The sequence below is a fragment of the Platalea leucorodia genome, assembly GCF_965183815.1.
Source record: "Platalea leucorodia genome assembly, chromosome: 19".
NCBI classification, from domain to species: Eukaryota; Metazoa; Chordata; class Aves; order Pelecaniformes; family Threskiornithidae; genus Platalea; species Platalea leucorodia.
This window is the reverse complement of record NC_138841.1, coordinates 4807410-4827201: the sequence shown is the minus strand read 5'-3', so window position 1 is coordinate 4827201 and position 19792 is coordinate 4807410. Positions and strand designations below refer to the sequence as shown.

Here is a 19792-nt window from a genome sequence, read left to right as displayed (position 1 = left end):
TGTGGGCAGTCAGGAAGCTTTGCCTCAAGCTCTTCGTGAATTTGTAAGCTAGGTAATTCTGTGGAAAAACAGTGCATTTCCTCTGGGATATCAGAAACAACAGATGGTTTCCCAGGTGTTCAGTAGAACCGCCTTGCTCCGGTGTAGATGTCGCATTTTGCATCTGATGCTTCCTTGAGATTTCACTTATAAGAACTGATGCGAAAATCCTAAACATATAGTAGCTGTTGCATTCCCAGACAGCGTGTTAGCAAAGTCTGCTGATACAAATGGCTTCCTGAATACTTTGCTGCTATGGTTCACCAATGGTGGTTGGGTTTTTTATTATTTTTTTTTTAAATAATTTTTAAATTCAGCTATTTTTTCAAGATAAACATGTAGTCTTCCCTCATATTTTATAGATTTTATAGATTTTTCTCAGCCGTATTTAAACATTAAATACGTTATTACAGCTGTACAAAACTAAACTATATGACCAAAGGAAACAGAATGTCTTCTTACGGCTTCTATTTAAGGTAAAGTATATGTCAGGGATCACATTTATAGGAGCTATGATAAAGCACAGATGTGAGTCTGCCAGTTTATCTTCTAAGAGCTAAGCTCCCTGGTAAGGATGGATTTTGTGGGAGATGATGGTTTTAAATGCGTTTTTGAGTGAGTCTAGCGTTCCTTAGAGCTCCTGGAGGTGAGAAACTGGTTGCCTTGAGTACATTTAGACAGGATCTACAGAGGCGCTGTCAGCTCACGTGGACAAAACTGAAATATTCATATCTGCAGCTGCGAATGTCAGCGTTAACCAGCTTTGACAAAGGGCCGCTCTGTGCCGCTCTGCCGAGGGCGGCTGCGCAGACCCCGCGGGGAAGGAACAGACCCGGGTCCCATCCTGGGGTGCGGCCGCGGCCGGCCGTGTCCCGCCGCGCTGCGAGCTGTCGGCTGCTGGGACAGGGCCGCCGTCCCACGCCTCCCACCCAGCACCGGCTCCGCTCGGGGGGAGCAGGGGCTCAGCTCCGGTTTGGGACCCAGCCCCGTGCCGCAGGAGGAGAGGAGCAGCCGCGTCCTGCCGATCCCCGGCCACGCACGACGCGCTCGCTTCCTAGCAGCTACACCTGGTCCTGCCGGCCTTCAGTTAGTTTTACAAGAGGCTGCTTATGCTCACTAAGAGCCATTTCAGCTGTGACTGCTCAGACAATTCAGAAATACAGCTCTCAGGTAGTGAGGTAAGTAGCTGCTGTGTTTCATGCGGTAACGCAAAACGTTTATGGTCCAAGCATACACACAAACAGAAGGGATTAAGAGGTAATGGTTATTCTGTATAAACTTCTGGAGTGTTTGATATTTTTTTCCCTGTCTTTCTGTCCTGACTTGCACTTAGGTAATCTAAGGAGCATAGCTTTACCGGTCACTACAAATGACACAGCAGGCAATCAAGGAATTGCCCTTGAACTCGTAGCAATCTGCGACTGAATCGTCCGTAGTCCTGACACTGCAGGCTTAACTCCAGGGCAAAACCTGTCGCCATCTTCAGGGACTGGTGCTCTTTGTGATTGCGAACTCTTGGAATTTTGGTTTGGGTGGAAATCTGGGAATTAATACACTGTAGGAAAGGAACTAAAAATAGCCAGTGTTTTCTCTTTTTGAAGTGCTGTGAATCATTTCACAGCCTAGATCATATATCTATATCTATCTATATCTCCTTTTTTGCTGATTCTTCAGCCATAGGTATGGAAGCTCGCTCCTTTTCAGAAAAAGATTGAAATGCTGAAATACGTAGCATATGAGGTAAAAGTGACTCAGAGTCAGAGAACATACACAGCTTCTGTGCTATTCCGAATGCGAAAGAATGTGTAGTACTTTCTGTACAGCTTCCTTCTATGTTTGGTTTCACTGCATCAGCAGCTTGTGGGTTTTGGTTTTTTTTTTGATTGGTATTTACTTTTTATTCCCTATGGGCACATCTGGACAAGATGAGAGTGTTGATAGTACAACAACAATCTGCTTCCAGGATCATGGTAGATAGATTTTTTTTTTTAATATAGTGTCTGAACACCTGTGGTATGAAGCAAAAAGGCAGTTTCTGCCGGTACAGCACTGGAGCTTGTTTCTATCACGCAATTCTGCAATTCTCGATTTCAGACTCAGCAGTTTGCCAATGCCACAAAACAAACCAAGGATGATATTTTATAGCCAGTCTAAGCATCACGGTATAAAACTTCATAGCTCTGGCCATCTGGAGACACTCATTTCTCCCCAGATGTGTCAGGCGGGAGCCGTCCCAAATCTGTCAGGGGATGCTCACTTGGGTTTGACTCTTGCTTGAAGAACCTGCTAAGAGGTCTCCATTAGTTGTGATATAAATCAGGTTGGACCATTTCTTCCCTTTACTTATGGCTTTCTCACCATCTTTCTTTTCTTTTCTCCTTTCCCGTTCCTCCCCTCTCCCTGTCGCTCTTGCCTTCTCTCCCCCTGTAGAGCTCTCCGTCAGCCTCCTTGCAGTGATAGTTATCGTGTGTGGACTGGCCCTGGTGGCAGTTTTTCTGTTTCTCTTTTGGAAGCTGTGCTGGGTTCCCTGGAGGAACAAGGCCATTTCTTCTAACTTGGCCGTCTTGCAGAGCGAGGCAGGCTGCAATAAGGAGAACATGGCAGACAAGCTCAAGGACACGGGTGCTATAAGTTTCCTGGAGGCAGCGGTGAAGATCAGCCACACGTCGCCAGACATCCCCGCAGAGGTCCAGATGTCCATGAAAGACCACATCATGCGGCGCACGCGGATCCAGAGGCAAACAACGGAGCCTGCGTCCTCCACCAGGTGAGCGGGCCGCGGTGCTCCGCAGGGATGCTGCGCCTCGGGGCAGCTGGCAGGGCCGGAGAAGCGTTTAATGGAGCCTGAGGTTTGGATACCTTCAGAGAGGCTAAAGAAAGCCCTCCCACCTCCATGCTGGATTACTTTCCAAAGATTGGTCATTAACCAATTAATGCGTTAAGACTGGCTTACCGTGGGCCCTTTTAAAAAAATGAAGGCTTCAAAGCCCTATTGCTGTGACTTGACCTCATTGTGTCAAGCCGTCAGTATGCTTTGGCCACTTTAATTTTGTTCCAACATGAGAGGCAGGCTGAAGTATCAATGATGGTCTGCTGTCAGACAGAATTAGACCTTTTTGCTCTCTCTTGTTGTTGTGGCTCCTAGCAGAAACAATTAGATAAGCAGAATTGACGTATTGCTCACTGCACAAGCTTAGAACCAGCTGCGCTCAGTGCTTGTGCTCAGTGCGTCTGTCTCAGCCGGGGACAGAGATGTCAACATCATGCTCAGTAAATCAGGATAAGGCTGTATGAACCCTGGGATGCCTTCTCGGACAGAATACTGAGAAATACGGTACCTCTTCCTTGACACAGAAGGCGGTGAAACTGGGACAGGAAAGGGTGATCGCAGGGTCCTGGCTGTGCCCCAGCACTTCTGCTTGCTTTGTTGGCCATGGCCATGATGTGTGCGAGAGTGCAACTGCGAAAACAGACATTGCTCAGAAAATTGGCTGCAGTATTGCAGAATTAATAAGGCACCGATCGCAGCCTTCTGTTTGAAGAAGCTGGAGTTAAAATCAACATGGTGCCACCTGCGATTGTGCCACATACTATTTTATTTAACTGCACTGTTTTTTGGACAGCTGATTGCTTCCCTGTCATGCATGCACTCATTCTGCTTTTATTACACCTTTCCAATGGAGGAGAAAACAAAAGCTCAGCCTGTCTGAATTAGGACAAAGTGGGGCTTGGCTGTATGCGGGAAGGTTTCAAACCCACTTTCTCAAGCAAAAAAACCCAGCATGAACCACAGGCAGGCAGCCAGACCTGGGGACACTGGGGAACAACCTCAGCAGTCTGGGATCTCTGACTCACAGCCCAGCCTAGCCCAAGCCAAAATGCCTTTGAGGAACCTGCCAAGGAGAAGCGAGGTCTCAGAGTGCCGTGTGTCACCGAAGGCTAACGCTCTGGCTGTACAAGTTCTAGTATGGTTAAATAACTCCATATACTGCTCTTGTAAACAGCAGATAATCTGAAATAATGCCATGAGTCCACAGAAAGCTTTTAGGCTTTGCTTAGATAAAGCTTTGCTTACATACAGTTTCCCTTGTGCTGAAAGGGAGCTCAAGGCAAGAGACAGCTTCCAGATGAGGCTGCGCGTTCCTCCCTGTCAAGAATTATCTATCCGTTTCTAATGAGAGTCTGTTGGAGAAGTTTGGAAGCAGCAATACTCAGAATAAAACCTAACTTTCCGAGCTGGTCGTGGTTCTCTCACTTTAAAAGTTTTTTTTTGCCTGAGGGAAACTTAGTGCCAGCATCTTGGAAGTGTAAGGACTGAAGGTGGGGAAGAGTCTCCACGCTGCGTTGTCTATGGCTTGGTTAAGGAGTTGTTGGGTCTCATATATTTACCTGTGGGCTGTTACTTGTGTAACAGGTGAAAAAACGCAGCTTGCTGCAAATACTCTGAAAGGTAGGAAATTTGCTGGATCGGTTCCTTTGACCACTGCAGGTGTCCCTTCGGTGTTCATTTCCATAACATACGTGGTTTCCGTGCAGAGGTCAGGAGCACCTATTGCACTCGTTCTTGTGCTCTCCCTGCTTTCCTAGCGTTAGTAGCCCAGGGGAGAAAAAGGAAAGAAATGTCCTTGGAAAACCATAGAGCTGTCATGTATTCCTCCTGCAGGCACATCTCCTTCAAAAGGCACCTTCCTCGGCAAATGCACGTATCCAGCATGGACTACGGCATGGACCCACCGGCTGTGGCTGAGCAGCCGACCAGCATCGGTCGCATTAAGCCCGAACTCTATAAGCAAAAATCTGTTGACTCTGAGGACCCCAAAAAAGAGGCAGCAAAGACCTGTGGGAAAATTAACTTCACTCTCAAGTACGACTACGAGAATGAGACGCTGACTGTCCGAATTCTCAGGGCTTTTGACTTGCCAGCCAAAGACTTCTGCGGCAGCTCAGATCCGTATGTGAAGATCTACCTCCTGCCCGACAGAAAGCGCAAGTTCCAGACACGAGTCCACAGGAAGACTCTGAATCCCACCTTCGATGAGTCCTTCCACTTCCCGGTGCCCCACGAGGAGCTGGCGAGCAGGAAGCTCCACCTGAGCGTCTTTGACTTTGACAGGTTCTCCAGACACGACATGATAGGAGAAGTTATCTTGGAGAACCTGTTTGAAGCCTCAGACCTTTCCCGGGAGACTTCCATTTGGAAGGACATTCAGTACGCGACGACGGTGAGTATCTGCTCTGGAGGGCCGTCCCTGCCCTGGGAGCGTTTGCAGCGCGGTGCTGCGGCGCGGTGCGCGGTACCTGTGCATGCGGAGGACAGGCACCGAGTGTGTGGTGGGCGGCTCCAGGGCAGGAGGGGTTGGGCTTCTCTTTTTGGCTGGACTGCCTAAAGGGGTAAGTCCTGCACAACTGCCAGCTGACGGGTTTATTGCCTCCCTGCAGCTGGTACCGTTAGCCCTGGGGACCTACAACCATCGCACGCCTCTCAGCTTTACCAAAATCCCAGTTTACTGGAATGTCATCCCCTTACTTAATGACTTGCTGTTATCTCACCCAGCGAATCTCACTGATAGCAGGTTTGCTAAAAAACAACTGAGGGGTTCAGTACGTTCCCTGGCCGGCATCCCTTCGACATGTGAAGGGTCTCAGGTTCTGGCTGCCTGCCACGTGCACGTGGTAACGGTAGGAATTAGCTCTGGAGGGCCACTGCCAGCCATCGGCGGTACTGGGCTTTACTGCACTGAGGGCGGTCTGATGTGTTGCTGGCAACTCTTCCAGAGCTTGATGTGGGTCTCTTAGTAGCTCTGTTGAATTCCCTCTGAAAGTGAAACCCAGCATCAGAGAAGGAGATGTCCCAGCCACTTTCAGTGTCGCAGGGAGCCGGCAGGAGAAGCCACATTCTCACATTGATCGCTGAGTGCGGAAGCAATGACATTAACCTCTACATAATAGCTGTCTGCTCCTCCGCTGTCCTCCCAGGAGGACCTGGCTGGTTCTGAGGGCAAACAAATGATTGAACTGCTTTGCAGTTGGACACCAAGTCAGTCATCGTCTTTGTCATTTCTTGTTGTTATTTCTGAAACTGGAATCCGAGATGTCCTCGCCCCTGTGGCTGTAAGCACGGGCCTGTCAAATCTTTCCTAGTGACTGGCATAACCCCATGACTTGCAAAAATCTGTCTTGCAACTTCCTTCATAGCTCATCTCATACCTTTGCTCTCCCGCTTTCTGTATTGGGGAATGAAATTTCAAGTATGAATATTTATTGCATTGTGGTCAGCAGCATCAAAAGACATTTGCTTTGCAACTCTCTGCAGCTTCTTCTCAGTACCATCAGTTATACCCCTTGGTCACTACTATTAATGCATGTTCTTTCACTGTAGTGTGTTCACACCTTTCTGAGAGCTGTGAGGTCCGACACACGTGCGCAGCACTGTATCCTGTGCTGTGGTGCCGCAGCTGGGACTTGGTGCGGGAGCTCAGCACCCGGGCACCGCAGGGAATACAGTGTGTGTGCAGCGTGTTGGCCCTGGTAGGTAACTCTCGGGCTAGCAGCTGCCCTGGTAGGGCGCAGAGAGAGGCCGTCGTGCTTCTGTGGCAGTACAGCTTTTGCCATGCCTGCCTAAGGACGCCGAGATACACGCAGTGCCTGCCAGGTACCCTGGGGCGTTGCTGGGAGCGTGCTATGAGCTGCAGCTGGGCTGCCTTTTGAGCATCTCGCCTGCAAGCGAGGTGGGAGGGAGGCACAGGATCAACCACGAGGAAAGTCAATGGTATTAGTTCGCAGGGTGTTTACAATTTTTGGCTTTCAATCCACAAATAGCCATGTCTGTTATGATTAATGGATGGTAATGAAAGGAAAAACACTGGCAAAGAGGCAAGCAGGCACCAGGCGTATCCGATCGCCTCGCAAAGGGTTGCTCGGAGAGGAACAAGGAGCATCACACGTGCAGATGCCTCTGGGAGGCATCTACCTGTTTGCATCTGCTGCCTCTGAAGACTCAGCTTGCTGTCAGCTCTGCCAGGCTGGCTGTGACGTGCCCTGGTGTTGAATCCTGGGGTGAAGTCCCTTGTGTGGTGGCAGGGAGTTTCCCTTCCATTGCTATATGATCAGCATACAAAGAGTATGGTAAGCCTGAAGAGTTGGGAGGGAAAAGATCTGTGGGCAGGAGGAAACTAGAGGAACACCACATAAAACACGTAGCTGCAGGAGAAGACTATGGAGTTTTTAACCTGTGTATGTTCTGTGCTTTGCTGGGATCGTTCTGCAATAAATAGTGGATGTTTTCCTAGCTGACTAAGTAGAATAATTTAATGGAAAATAAACCACAAAACCAGGTGGAGAGACACCAACAGAAGTGTTGTTGAGGGAGAAGCCTCGAAAGAAGGTGTGAGAGGAGCAGAGCCAGCATCATGCCCAAGACACACTGTGCAGCAGCCTTGCAGAGCTCGCACAGAAACGCTGAGTGCCGCATTTGGCTCCGTCCCCTCCTTCTCTCTGTGCCATTCTTTGGGACTGGGCCAATATTGGTACATCTCAGCCGGTTGTAACACACCCAAGGACATTTCTGTTTAATCAAAAATGAGAAGGGTAAATACAGTTTTCATAATACCCGAGGAAAGCTCTGGGTGACTAATAATACATTGGATCAATCCTGTGGGTAAGAAGATAGGAACGCACTTAAGCAATGATATAAGCTATTCAAATAGCTAGCACTCAACTATTTAATTAATGATCGTACAGCTTGTGAATCAGTGAAACATTTTTGGTTTCAAGTCTGCAAAGGTTATTGATTCAGAGCTTCCATTATTTCCTGAGAGGTACTGATACGAATTTTGGAAATGTCCCAATGTCTATAATCTGCAAGAAAATAATGTACCCACGGGGCGCATTTTAATCTCCTGTAGCTATGGTTGCAAAGAAAAATCTCTTGACCTAATACAACGAGGTCAAAGAACAATTTATGTTAGTTTTATACCCTGAACAGGTCCTCTCAGTGCAAGGAGAGGAATAGAAGATGAGATGATGCCCACAGGGTGCTCTCACGAGCTCATATGGGGCTGCTCTCTTCTGACATTTGTGTCCGAGGCTTCCCGCTCTCATCCCTCCCAAACCAACACGAACCAAAGAATGTGTGAAGGAACCGACCCAGCCCAGCGTGTCGTCTGAATGCTAATTGCTGTTGCACTGCGCAGAGGACACAGCATCCAGTGCAGCCAGCACGCAGTGAGATTCAGGTGCACGTTTCTTTGGGAATAGAACAACCATTTCTAATCATAATTTCCCAATATTTATTTCAAATGCTTTTCTATTGTCAGTAAAGTATATAGGTAAGACTGGTAGGTGCAGTGTCTGATTGGAGCTGGAGACACTTAAGTGAAAAGGTGCAATCCCAGTCCTCAAGCTTAGTTCTGGTGCAGTGGCAGTGTCTGCAGCAGGCTCCAGACGCTCCTTGCGAAGTGCCTCCTCCGTGCAGAGTTATTCATTCGGGCTTTTTGTCGTGTAAAGCAATTCATCTCAAAAGAGGAAGAATACCTCTAAAGGTAACAAGAAGTGCCATATTTTAAAAAGCAAATTTGAATTTTGGCCACATGATGAGTGGTCATTTTAAGACGCTGTAAAAACCCAGGAACTCCCTGTCCTCTGCAAATTGGCCACATGGGAGTCAGGCAGCAAGAACCGCGGCTCAGCTCAGCTCTCAGGGTACAGGTGACCCCAGAGTAAAACTGCCAAACGTTTCGGAGCACACAGTCGTGCTGTTCATTGCTGCTCTACCTCCAAGACAGCAGCCCGACTCGGGGGAACCCGGTGTATTCAAGGTGCCGTAGCTGAAATGAAGTCAAGAGTTAGAAGCTGCAGGGGCTCTGAAAGCTCTTTTGTGTGTGATGAGAATGATTCTGGTGCCTTAATAAGGTACCTTTAGCAATATTTTGTGAGGCAAGAAATTTACCTCCCGGCAGACACATCAGGAGGTACTGAAGGTAGAGGAATAATAACTCAGTAAATGTTTTCACCTATTTCATTACTGGTCACCGCCAGTGAGGCTGCGACTCGAGAGCATTTTGCCGCATTGGAAGGAAAGCTGTTTAGGATGTCGTTGGTTCATTAAAGCGAGCAAGAGATCAGCGTGGGAACTCTGAGTGAGTGAGAGTATTAAACTCTTGTTTACCAGCAAATAGCACCTTCTGAGACAACGTTTATTTAGGTACTTACAATTCTAGTCATGCATTGCTCTGTCCAGAAAACATTTGGCTGCCACTGTTTCTTTTGAACCGTCTGTGCTTAAGAAGATTTTCAAGTGAAGTCTTGTCAAGAATCAAGACTTTTTATAACTTTCATTAGTATTCTGCATGTCTAAGTGGAATAAATATCTAATCTTTGCCTTACAAGAGAAAGAGAAGGAAATCTTTTGGCAAAAACCTCATCCATCAACAAGACCTATTCTCCTAACACTTAGCAAAGCTTTAAGTGCCTAATGCGTTTACTCGTCTTTTTAGTTCCATCAGTCTACTACTAACAGCTACAATTTCTTTTCAGCAGATCATTATATCACAGCAGATCATTATATCACATTGAAATGAATCAAACACTCTGTTTCCCAAAATAAATGAGTTGTTCACTCTACAGATGTGGGATCTGTATGTACAAAATAAGACATATATTTTTTTAAATCCATTTTTGGAAGGTATTTGGAAATCCTTCTGCTGACTTCAGATGATAATGCTTTCTAGTTTAAATAATACTTTTGGTTTGTTTATTTTTTTCCTGAATTCCCATGAGCAAGGCAATAACGGAATGGGCTTTTAGGAGGTGTAGTAGATAAAGCTGTATGTACAAGAGGTGCTAAGAGCTATGCGTAAAAGTTGTTTTATGGGGCACTAAAAGAGTAAATCGTATTTGCCTCTATGTAATCCAGAAACTACCAAACATTTCTGAGTGCCATCTGCTGGTTAATTCCCTATTTATATACATACTTATACATGCCCCATGCTGCTTTTGTTAGCTCTTTGAAGACATCTCAAAGGGATTGGCGGTCCAAATGCTAGTAAGCATGTCACAACCTAAAAGCTCAATTGCTACTAAATGGAGCCCTTCATGGTTCTCTTCTGTATTAAAGCTATGACCCCTTGGTCTGTAACTACCTGGTAATTCATGCTCAACTTCCGAGAAAATCACCATGCTAGAGCTGTCTGCATTCTCTGCCGAAATGTCAGGCACCCACAAAGTCCTCTATTACTGAACCGATGGCAGCAGGCGTACTAGCAAGTCCCTCGTTGCATTTGTTGCAGCGTACAACCAGAGAATTACGGCCCCGCTGCATGTTAAGGTCTCACCTTTCTGTGATCTCGCTCTGTGTTTGGCATTTCTCCATTTGAAGAAATAGATGTCAGTGTCACACACTTGGCACTAGAAGATATATACTGTATATTCAAGCAGAACTTGATACTAATGTAATTTCCTTAATGGCCTTCATTTGGTGTTAGATATCACTTCACTTCTGCGTGAGCAGTGGAGCAGAAAAAGAGGAGTGCATTAGCTGTAATGTTGCAATAGGAAGCACATAGTGAGGCAGTGGAAGATTATCTTTAACTATGATTTGAAGCTGTAACATTTGGACGCACTTTTTTTCCTGTTCCCTATATTCATTTTTAGCCAAATAATGTTGGGATACAGTGGAAAATAAATTCCGCAGCACCGCCGTATAGTAAAGTGTCATTCATCTGAAAACGGCAGACTAGAGAACAGCCTCTTTCGGTGCGAGTGCTGCATGAATCCTGCACGAAGCACGGCGGTGGAGGGTGGAGGCAGCCTAGCTGCTTCTTGCACGTTTCCAATCTAATGTGTTCTCTGTTTTATTCAAGGAAAGCGTGGACCTGGGAGAGATCATGTTTTCCCTTTGTTATTTGCCAACTGCAGGTCGCCTCACCTTAACAGTCATTAAATGCAGGAATCTCAAGGCTATGGACATCACTGGTTACTCAGGTAGGTGCTCGAGGTCTAAGGACGACCCCATCCACACTTCTTCCTCCTCCCTCAGGGTAGCCTCAACGGACAGTGGGCAGACGTCTCTTGATGCCAAGGCTGCATCGTCAGCAAAACACCTGACAAAGCTTTGTCCGTGTTTTAGGTATACAACGTTTTAAAAGTAGAATTATCTTTTAAGCCCAAGGACATGAATCCAGGGAGGGAGATTAGTATGTACCTGAATGTACTATTGAAGGAGACTGCCAGCAGTTTCCCATCCCCACCGGAGGGTTTGCGGAGTCAAAGCTCTGAGGCATCTCTTGGGTTGGACGCTTCCGACCTGTTGCAGATACTGACCCTAGCAGTTTTCTGTGAGTAGGGGGTTTTCCATCAGATAACCCCCTCCAGCCAGAATCAATCATTTCACCCCAAGATTAGGCAAGGATCATGGGCCAGCGGGGTAAATCCCGGGTGAGTGTGCATTCGTCCGTACAGTGGCCAGTACTCAAACATTAGGATCAAGTCACGTGAAGGCTGTATGCATTCATGGTTCCAAAGAGCTGGCTTGCAAATTCAGCATGCATAAATTCTGGATTTCAACATGAAAAGCAGTTTCTTTTCCAGAGCTCAACATCATAGTATTTGAATTTCAATGATGACTTGTATAAAAGGCAGTAACAATACCGTAAAAGGTCTTTGCAGAAAACATTTCTACTCAAGTTGGAGCTTGATACCATATGAAATGTCTGAGAATTGAGACTTCAGATGAAGCCAGCTCAGCGTTTCTGTAATAATACATTGCACATTTACTGTTACTTGAAAATGCATTGAAATCTCCTGAGCAGCCGTTACAGCAAACGGGAGCTGTTTGTAACTTGAGGGCATTCTGCCATGATCAGCCAGGGGAAAGCACGTGAAGCAGAGCTGCCCTAATACCTTTTCTTTCTGCTGCTCTCTGACGTTGGGAAAATGGGTTTTAAAATTCCCCTGCTCACTGTAACTTTGCTACATAATATTACCAATTGGATAGTTTTGGTAGCAGTGCAGGAAAGGATCCCTGTAAGATAGCCCCCTCTGCCTGTTTGGGTCATCAAAATGCTGCATTTCATTTTGCTCTCAGGAAAATCTTGAAAAAGTTACAGTTTTGCTTCAGAGAAAGCACGGGGTTTGCTGTCTGTGGCCATGCAGTTAACGCAAGCGAGAATGCCTGAGTGCCCAGTGCCCGTTATCATCTGCTGATGAATACGGGCTCTTGGTCTGAGATGGGGTCTTCTTATACTTGCAAGCCCTTATCACAGAAAAACTTATGGAAATGGCTGATTTTTCCTTCCAAGAAGGCTACAGTGCTGTTCTCCAGTGCCTGAACCTCATGTCAGCACTCACACCAGTATGAGAAATGGTGGGTTTGATGGGTACACAGACATCCCTCTTTCTAAAAGTACATTCGAGGAGTGCCTTTGGCTCATGGGAGTTTACAGCCCATGCTTTGGTAATGCTGCTTCTATATTGTGACGGTAACAAAATAAACCTCCATAAACAGAAGGCCTGTTCCTATCTCTTCCTCTCCAGATCCGTATGTCAAAGTGTCTTTGCTCTGTGATGGGCGAAGACTGAAAAAGAAGAAAACCACCATAAAGAAAAACACACTTAATCCCACTTACAATGAAGCAATAATCTTTGACATTCCCCCAGAGAACATGGATCAAGTCAGTCTGCTTATCTCCGTCATGGATTATGATCGGTAGGTGGGAGGGTCTGCAGAGCTGGAAGGGAAAACATCCCTTTGGGCGCAGGTTTTCCAGCTCAACAGCCGTTTTCCTTAGTATCGCGGCCTTGGTCGCACGGCTCTGTGGCATCAATCTGTCTCTAGTGATTTATTGTTAAAGTGTCATTGTTATTTATGGTTATGGAAAATTGCCTGCTAGAACAGTAAGTATGCTAAAGCTGATCCTTTGCTTTATGGCATTTTCTTGAGTGGGTACTGTGTCCCCCTTCGCTATTTGCTTGTCCCACAAACCATCATCCCATTTTAGAAAGTAAATGGTCTCATTCTGAGCAGCAATTGGTGGATGAATTATCCATTACTGAACTTGTACTTCTTCTTGCTGTACGCCACTACATCACGCATCCTTCCAGATTCTGTATCTGGACTGATCTACAGTTCAAATCATTTTAAAGTTATTATAATTATTTCTGGCGATGGCAGCGCCTCACGGTGCTGGGGGCTGCGTGCGCTGACAGTAGCAGACAAGACCTGAGTCTCGTCGTGCAGATACGACAGCCCACGTCCGCTAGCACCGTGCCTCGTGGCACTCTGATAACATGGGGTCAGAAGTCTCGGTTAGACAGTGTACGGGCAATATGCACGGGCGTTATCACGTTGCTTTTCTCTTGTTTTTCAGAGTGGGTCACAACGAGATTATTGGGGTTTGCCGTGTGGGGGTCAATGCTGAAGGGCTGGGCAGAGACCACTGGAATGAGATGCTGGCATACCCACGCAAGCCCATCGCGCACTGGCATCCATTAGTGGAGGTAAAGAAGTCTTTCAAAGAGGTGTGTGGAGTTATTCTTTCCTTTTAATGCATGTGCTCTGCATGACTGAGCAGGTTCAAGGCTTTCAGAGAGCTTCTGCTCTCACTTGGGAGTTTCTGACAAGAGCTGAGGGAATTTTCTCACCAGAAATGAACTCTAGAAAACAAGCATCTCCGTATTGTCTCGAAATAGCGCCTTGAGCTTGCAAGCAAGAATGAAAGGGGCTGTATTTACAGATGTGACTGTTACCGTATTGTTTTTTTTCTTTTTTTTCTTTAAGTTTGAGATTGGGAGCAGTAAGGAAGAGAATGCTGTTCTGATTGCGGAACAAGTTGTCCAGGGATATCGCCTATTTCAAGTTCCAATTTTTTCATCCTAAAAGTTTTTTCTGTTGACTCATCTCCAGGCCTTTGAGGGAGAATAAATAGAACCAATATAATTGCTCTAAGCATCTCCAGAGAAAGAGATTCACTTGATGCAGCCCCAGATGATAAAATAGGGCTGAAATGCCTGGGTACCATTTTGACCATCTCTAGCATTGTCTTCCTCCTTGCACTCCATTTTCTCATGCTCCTACAGGGATCTTTGGGTTTTGCCTTATTTAGGTCATAAATTCTGGAGGAGATGTGGAAAATGGCACACATGCTATTGACACTTCAGGTATGAAAAGCAAGCCAACATTTGTGGCCAGTGATAGTATAATAAAGGCAATAAAACCTCCTACCATATCTGGGGCTAAGGAGGCATTTTCCCTCAAAGCCACAGACAAAGTACATAGCAAAAAGCATCTTATTTTCCCTTTGAAGATCAGATACTGAGCTCTACTGGAAGGCAGATACTAGGCTCGGTGATCCTCCACCGTAGTCTGAATTGGTATGCAGCAAACCCTATGTTTCTTTGAAAGCTGCTCTTTCCTCTAACAAGAATGCAGTTTGTGCTGAGTGCTTTCTATCCCAGCTCATATTCATCAGGCTGGTTTCTGAAATTCCGACGTGCCCATCCCAGAGGCAGGTCTGCTTCCTCTCCGGGTTTCTTTCTTTCTCCGAGCATTTGTAAGCAGCAGCCGTGCGAGGTGAGGCCAGCCAGCCGCCCGAGCAGAGCTCTGCAGCCGTTTTCATTACTGCCGCGTCCCTCGGTGGGCATTTCTCTATCGCAGATGAAACGCAGAGCCCTGTCCAGAGCCAGGGTTTATCAGAGGAATATCCTCGCTTCCTAGACCCAGGTCAAATTACACCCAGTGGGAAAACCTGGCAATGAATATTTTAGTTTAAGACACAGTGGAGATACATCTATCAGATAATGGAAATCTGAAAATTCACACTCACTTGGATTAGGCGTTTCGTGACCTCATATTGCACCACTGTAAACTGGGAGTAACCACCCAGGGTCAGCTGTGCAGAACTGGTGTAAATCAAAACAGAATTAAACCGCCGTGCACTTTGCGTGTAACGGTAACGTTGCCTTTGGGTGGTGAGCAGTACCGGGCTTTCATTAGCCTTTGCATGCTGGAACGCTGGCATCGTACACATGAGCCAGAGCTGTTTAGGCAGGCAGCATATGCCATCTCACACTGCCGCGGAGAGCTGGGGATCAGCGACCGCTGAGTTTCAGCATGAATGCTTAGTGATCTATCATTTGATCGGTTACCTCCATGTCCGTAGCACCCGTAGCACCTCACAGCGTGATACCGGCTGCCACCTCTGACCCAGGGGCAGGAGTGCCTTCTCCAGTTTGTAATTTGTATGACTTTAATACCCTATTTTTCAGATGCAGGTGGGAGTTTGAAAGAAAGACTCCTGTAAAGTTTTGGATAATCAATAGAAAAAAAAAAGACATAATTATTGTGATGAAACTCAGAGAAACAAAGGCAGGCATGTAAGATGACTCACCTTCTAAAATGTACTTTGAAAACCACTGCCGAGCCCCCAGGACTTTGGAAAAAAAACCCTGAGTGAATCATTGCACCCCCCCAGTGCACAGGTCAGGAGCTCTGCTTAAAAGAAAAGAAAAAAAGCCTCTGATCATCTGTTCTGGTATTTCTGCCACAAGCTGGTGCGCAGAGCCAGCAAGCAAATGGTCCCTGTATTTATTTGCCCTTTTAAGTTTTAGCACTGCTGTCTGCAAATCCCTCGTGCAGCTCAAAGAAAATCAAACAGAAAAAGGCACAGCTCCTGGACAGAAATTAATGGGAAATGGCATTTATTGGTTACAACTAATCGTATCATCTTTTCCATATGTGTTTGTGCATCTTTTAAAAGCGATTTGGGCTTTGTATCATCAGCTGTACCATCAGCTCCGGGTCCCCGCACACATGGAGGCCGTCCAGGCCAGGGGGGTGCGCGCTGGGCGGCGGGGGCCGAGGGTCGCGGCCGCGCGCCGCGGCAGAGCCGCCTGCCGGCTCCGTCGGTCCAGGCCCCGCGGGCTGCCAGCTGCCCGGTCCCTCTACCCTTGAGTGCAGATGCTGGGGGAGAAGCTGCTGACCGTCCATCCCTTTTTCACCCTTGTATCTTCATGGGGGTGAGCCCAGGCTGTGCTGGCATCCCGAGTGGTCATCTTCATCTTCATCTTCAAGAGGTTCGCAGCTGGGCACCAGCAAATGGAGCATTTGCTTTCTCGTTGATCCTCATGCTCTTCTCTGTTTGCTCTCGCGACTAGTAACAGCCTCTGCTGTACTTCAGTGTCTTTCCTGATTGAGGGCTTGATCTTAAACCGAAAGCAAGAAAGCTAGGATTGAATTGTCTTTTTGAAGGTATAAATTGAGCAATGGATGACCGGAGTGGTTAACCCGGGAGCACAGAGCAGTTCAGTGCCTGCTGCCGTCTCCCCTGTGCTGCTCCGCAGCCGCAGCTCCTGGCCCCCTCCCCTCCCCACGCAGCTCAGGGCTGCAGATGGGTGAAGAAAAGGGTGGGGAATCTGGAATTTCTTTACTAGCCTACACGCGTACTGCCCCGCCTGGTATGCCTTGAAAAAACTCTGGCCAAAAAAAAGGGCTTATGCTGTATTTTGACTACAGCTCAGAATCACGGGTTCTGGTGAAATTACCAGGAAAAGCATCACCAGAGGCGTGTTGCACCAGGAGGACAGACCGGCCCTAGCCCCCGGCTGCTCGCCACAGCGGTGTGGGATGGACAGACGGACGCCGGTACCCTTGGGGTTGTGCTCCCTGGGCCAGGCCACCAGCCTCCTCCTGCGCTAACGGCATGATTCCTTGCCTGTCCCACGCGAGGACCCCGGGCAGCATGGAGCCTGTTCCACCAGCTGCAGTGCTGGGCTAACACGGCCCCAAAACCTCATTTCAGGGTCGGTGGCGTGACTCGGGCCCTTTCTCCGTGAGCCGGCGTTGCTCTTTCTTCTCTTTCATTGCTGGAGTCTTTAGGGAAACTTGCTTCTGTTACATTTCATGTCTTTGGTTGCTCCATATTTATCAACAGTGAGTAACAAACTGTAAAGACTGCACTTCTTTAATGACCATCATAATTAAAAAGAGAACATGTGCAAATGAATCACTAATTGTAGGCTTCTAAGTACTACGCTCCTCACACAGCTGTTTAGAAGGAGAGTTTGTGAGCAGAAGATGAGAATCCCACTTGCTGTTGCATTTTGAAGTTACTCTGACCATGAACTCTTGCCCTCAGCACAAACCTGTTCCCGTTTTTCAGCCCCGAGGTCCTGCTGCCGTGGCCTCGGCCTCCCAGCTGTGCTTCAGCCACCCCACCCATTGCTGCTGCTTCTGCATTTCTCAATACGTCCATCAGCCAGGTTAAGTGATGTGTCTATAAAAAGAAATATAAAATTACGGCGTGTCTTTCCAGACTTTGAAAGGGACTTCTGAAAACTGAAAATTTCTCTGTTATCTGTGAAAGACAAACTCTGTCTTATATTGTAGAGCAGCGTCATCAGCGCAATGCAAAATGGGTCTGTGATGTTGCCAAGTCCCTCTGACATTCAGCATGGGAGCATTTATTTGTTTAAACTATTTCTCCAGATAAAACCCAGTAACTTTGCTGAGAGCTGAGTCATGCCCATAATCAAGAACAGCCATTTATCTTTAAAGATATGCAAAACCAGCCTCTTCCAGACTTTTGGGCATGTTTGACTCTCATTGAACTGTTCCTAGTTTCTGACTGTTAATTACACAATGGGTGGTTCACCTTTTCTAATTAAATGAAGGAAAAGTATCTCCAGGTTCCTCACGGCACGCTGGTCACTTGAACCTACTCTCAGAAGAGTTTTCATTACATTTTTGGAGTAGCAAATGTTGTCACTGTCCCTGCAGACAGAACAACGCAGGGAGCATGCTGAGGACGCTGCCAAAAGCCCATTCCTATTGTGATTTCTGCTTATCTGTTGTTTTATTGATAATTCTCATGGGGAGGTTGTATCCATATTATCAATTCCTCAGGGATTTTAGCAAATATATTTGACATGAGAAACATAGAAGAAACCTTAAGGTAGCCAGTTTGGAAGGACAACCTTTCCAGGTTCTTCATTCATTCATTTCTGCTCAGCCCTGATGAAATACAGTCTGTACGATGCAGACCCGTGCTCTGAGTTACTTTACACTGATTGGTCTCTTTGGGGAAGGAAACTCGCTGAATTCTTGACCCTATCTCTGCCCCTGCTTTGTAACCATCAAAATGCACGCTTGTGAAGCAATGGTAAAACCCAGCCTCTGCCAGCTGGCTTCAAACGAACACGAACGTGCTCTGTGTGCTGCAAGGGCAGACCTGACCCAGAAGGGGCCAGCGCTGATGAGCAGCCATCCCGTGGACCGCAGACCCCGTGGCGTGTCACTGTCACCCAGGGCTACCCGCAGGGTCGCAGCCCCCAGCACGCAGCAGCCGGGGAGGCTGGGGCTGGGGGATGCACCCCCGGAGCAGGCGGGAGGCACGGCCGCCCCGGCCCCGGGCGCTTTGGTGTTGCTGCCACCGACACCATCTGCAAATGGCTGCGTGGCTTGCTCAGCCTTCCCGTGAGCACCACACAGCCATCCCGGCCTCTTATTTTCAGTTGCATTTCATTTGAAATGCCTTTGCCAAGGCAAGGGTGCAGTTCGATTTGCCACATGAGTTTTCACCCACAGAAGTGAAATTCGTACATGCTAGAGCATTAATATTAGCTTGCAAAGAGGTTCTGCTTATGTAGGAGAGGGGTGAATAGGTCCGGGGGGGGATGAAGCAGTAGAAGTACTATGCCTCCTGTTGTCTCTGGGAGATGTCTATCATTTGTCATTCGAATTTAATAAAACAAGATGGTCAGATGGGCAAGTACTCAAAATGAGGAGTAATGGTTTTGAATTATAATAATAGCCCCCAAGGCAGATGACTAGTAACTTATGATCCCATAAGTATGGCAAAAAAATGTTTGCTGCATCCACTGACTCTCTGATCTGATTTCCACTTTGAGAAATGTCTCTGGCACTGTGGACATAGTTTCTGTGTAGTCAAATTACCAGACCGGAAAGACTCAAGTAATTTTGCAATTAGGCAGTATTTCTAAAACAAAAAGGCAACAGCACTAAACCAGGAAACAACAGAAAGCTAAACTGAGAGCAAATTTTGTCTTCATAGCACATACAGATAGTGTTTATTTTTCCGTTTTTGTGAGCGGTCCTCACGATTGTGAATTGATTTACAAGGCAATAAAGTAAATTGTTCAGTAATTCTTCCTGAGTGGTTAAACGCAGGCGTTCAATAAGTTGAAACACGCTGTAGAGCAGATGAGACTCTGAGCAGAAGAGGAGACAGGCAACGTGGTAAAGGGACGTGAAGAATTTCAAATAATGTATAGCCCGTTTGCTTAGACTTGCTTTCTTTTTTCTCCCACCAGTGGCAAGGCCGGGCAGCGAGCTTTGACAGCCAGGGTTCCTGTCCCTCGCCTAAACCACCACCCACACCATGATACAGAGCGCGGCGAGGAAAATGGGACTAAACCAAGTTATTTTTGCACTTGGCCTACAGTCTCAGTAATTTGTTGCTGAGTGGCAGTGGCAGCAGAGAGACTTTCCAGCCTAGTTGTTCCTGCGTAAGTAAAGGCAGAAACCCGTTTCGTGGTCAAATACGTCTTTGTCTAATATGTCTCCCAAGGTGATGTTTTTTTTTTGTGGCTTTTACTGTATGGATCTGTTTCCAGAGGAAGAAGGTGGACTGAGACATGAGCTGGAAGGTTGGTCTGTAAAATAACATGTAAAATAGTTTTTAGTGTGTACAAAGGCTGGAAAAGTGCAAAGATGCTCTGAGTGTCCCCAGACAGCACTGGC

At 47.0% G+C, this 19792-nt stretch overlaps 1 protein-coding gene across 1 annotated transcript in view; it reads left to right on the top strand.

The window, feature by feature from the left end:
- SYT6 (synaptotagmin 6) overlaps positions 1-19452 on the top strand; it is a gene marked incomplete at its 5' end in the record, with an annotated part of 38362 nt that extends 18910 nt beyond the window's left edge. Inside the window, 6 exons of the mRNA XM_082329987.1 lie at positions 2470-2806; positions 4703-5261; positions 10899-11019; positions 12571-12742; positions 13404-13554; positions 19363-19452. Of these exons, the coding sequence (XP_082186113.1) occupies positions 2470-2806; positions 4703-5261; positions 10899-11019; positions 12571-12742; positions 13404-13554; positions 19363-19434 (1412 nt within the window). The 3' untranslated portion in view covers positions 19435-19452. The remainder of the gene's footprint in view (positions 1-2469; positions 2807-4702; positions 5262-10898; positions 11020-12570; positions 12743-13403; positions 13555-19362) is intronic.
- Positions 19453-19792: the final 340 nt, after the last annotated feature.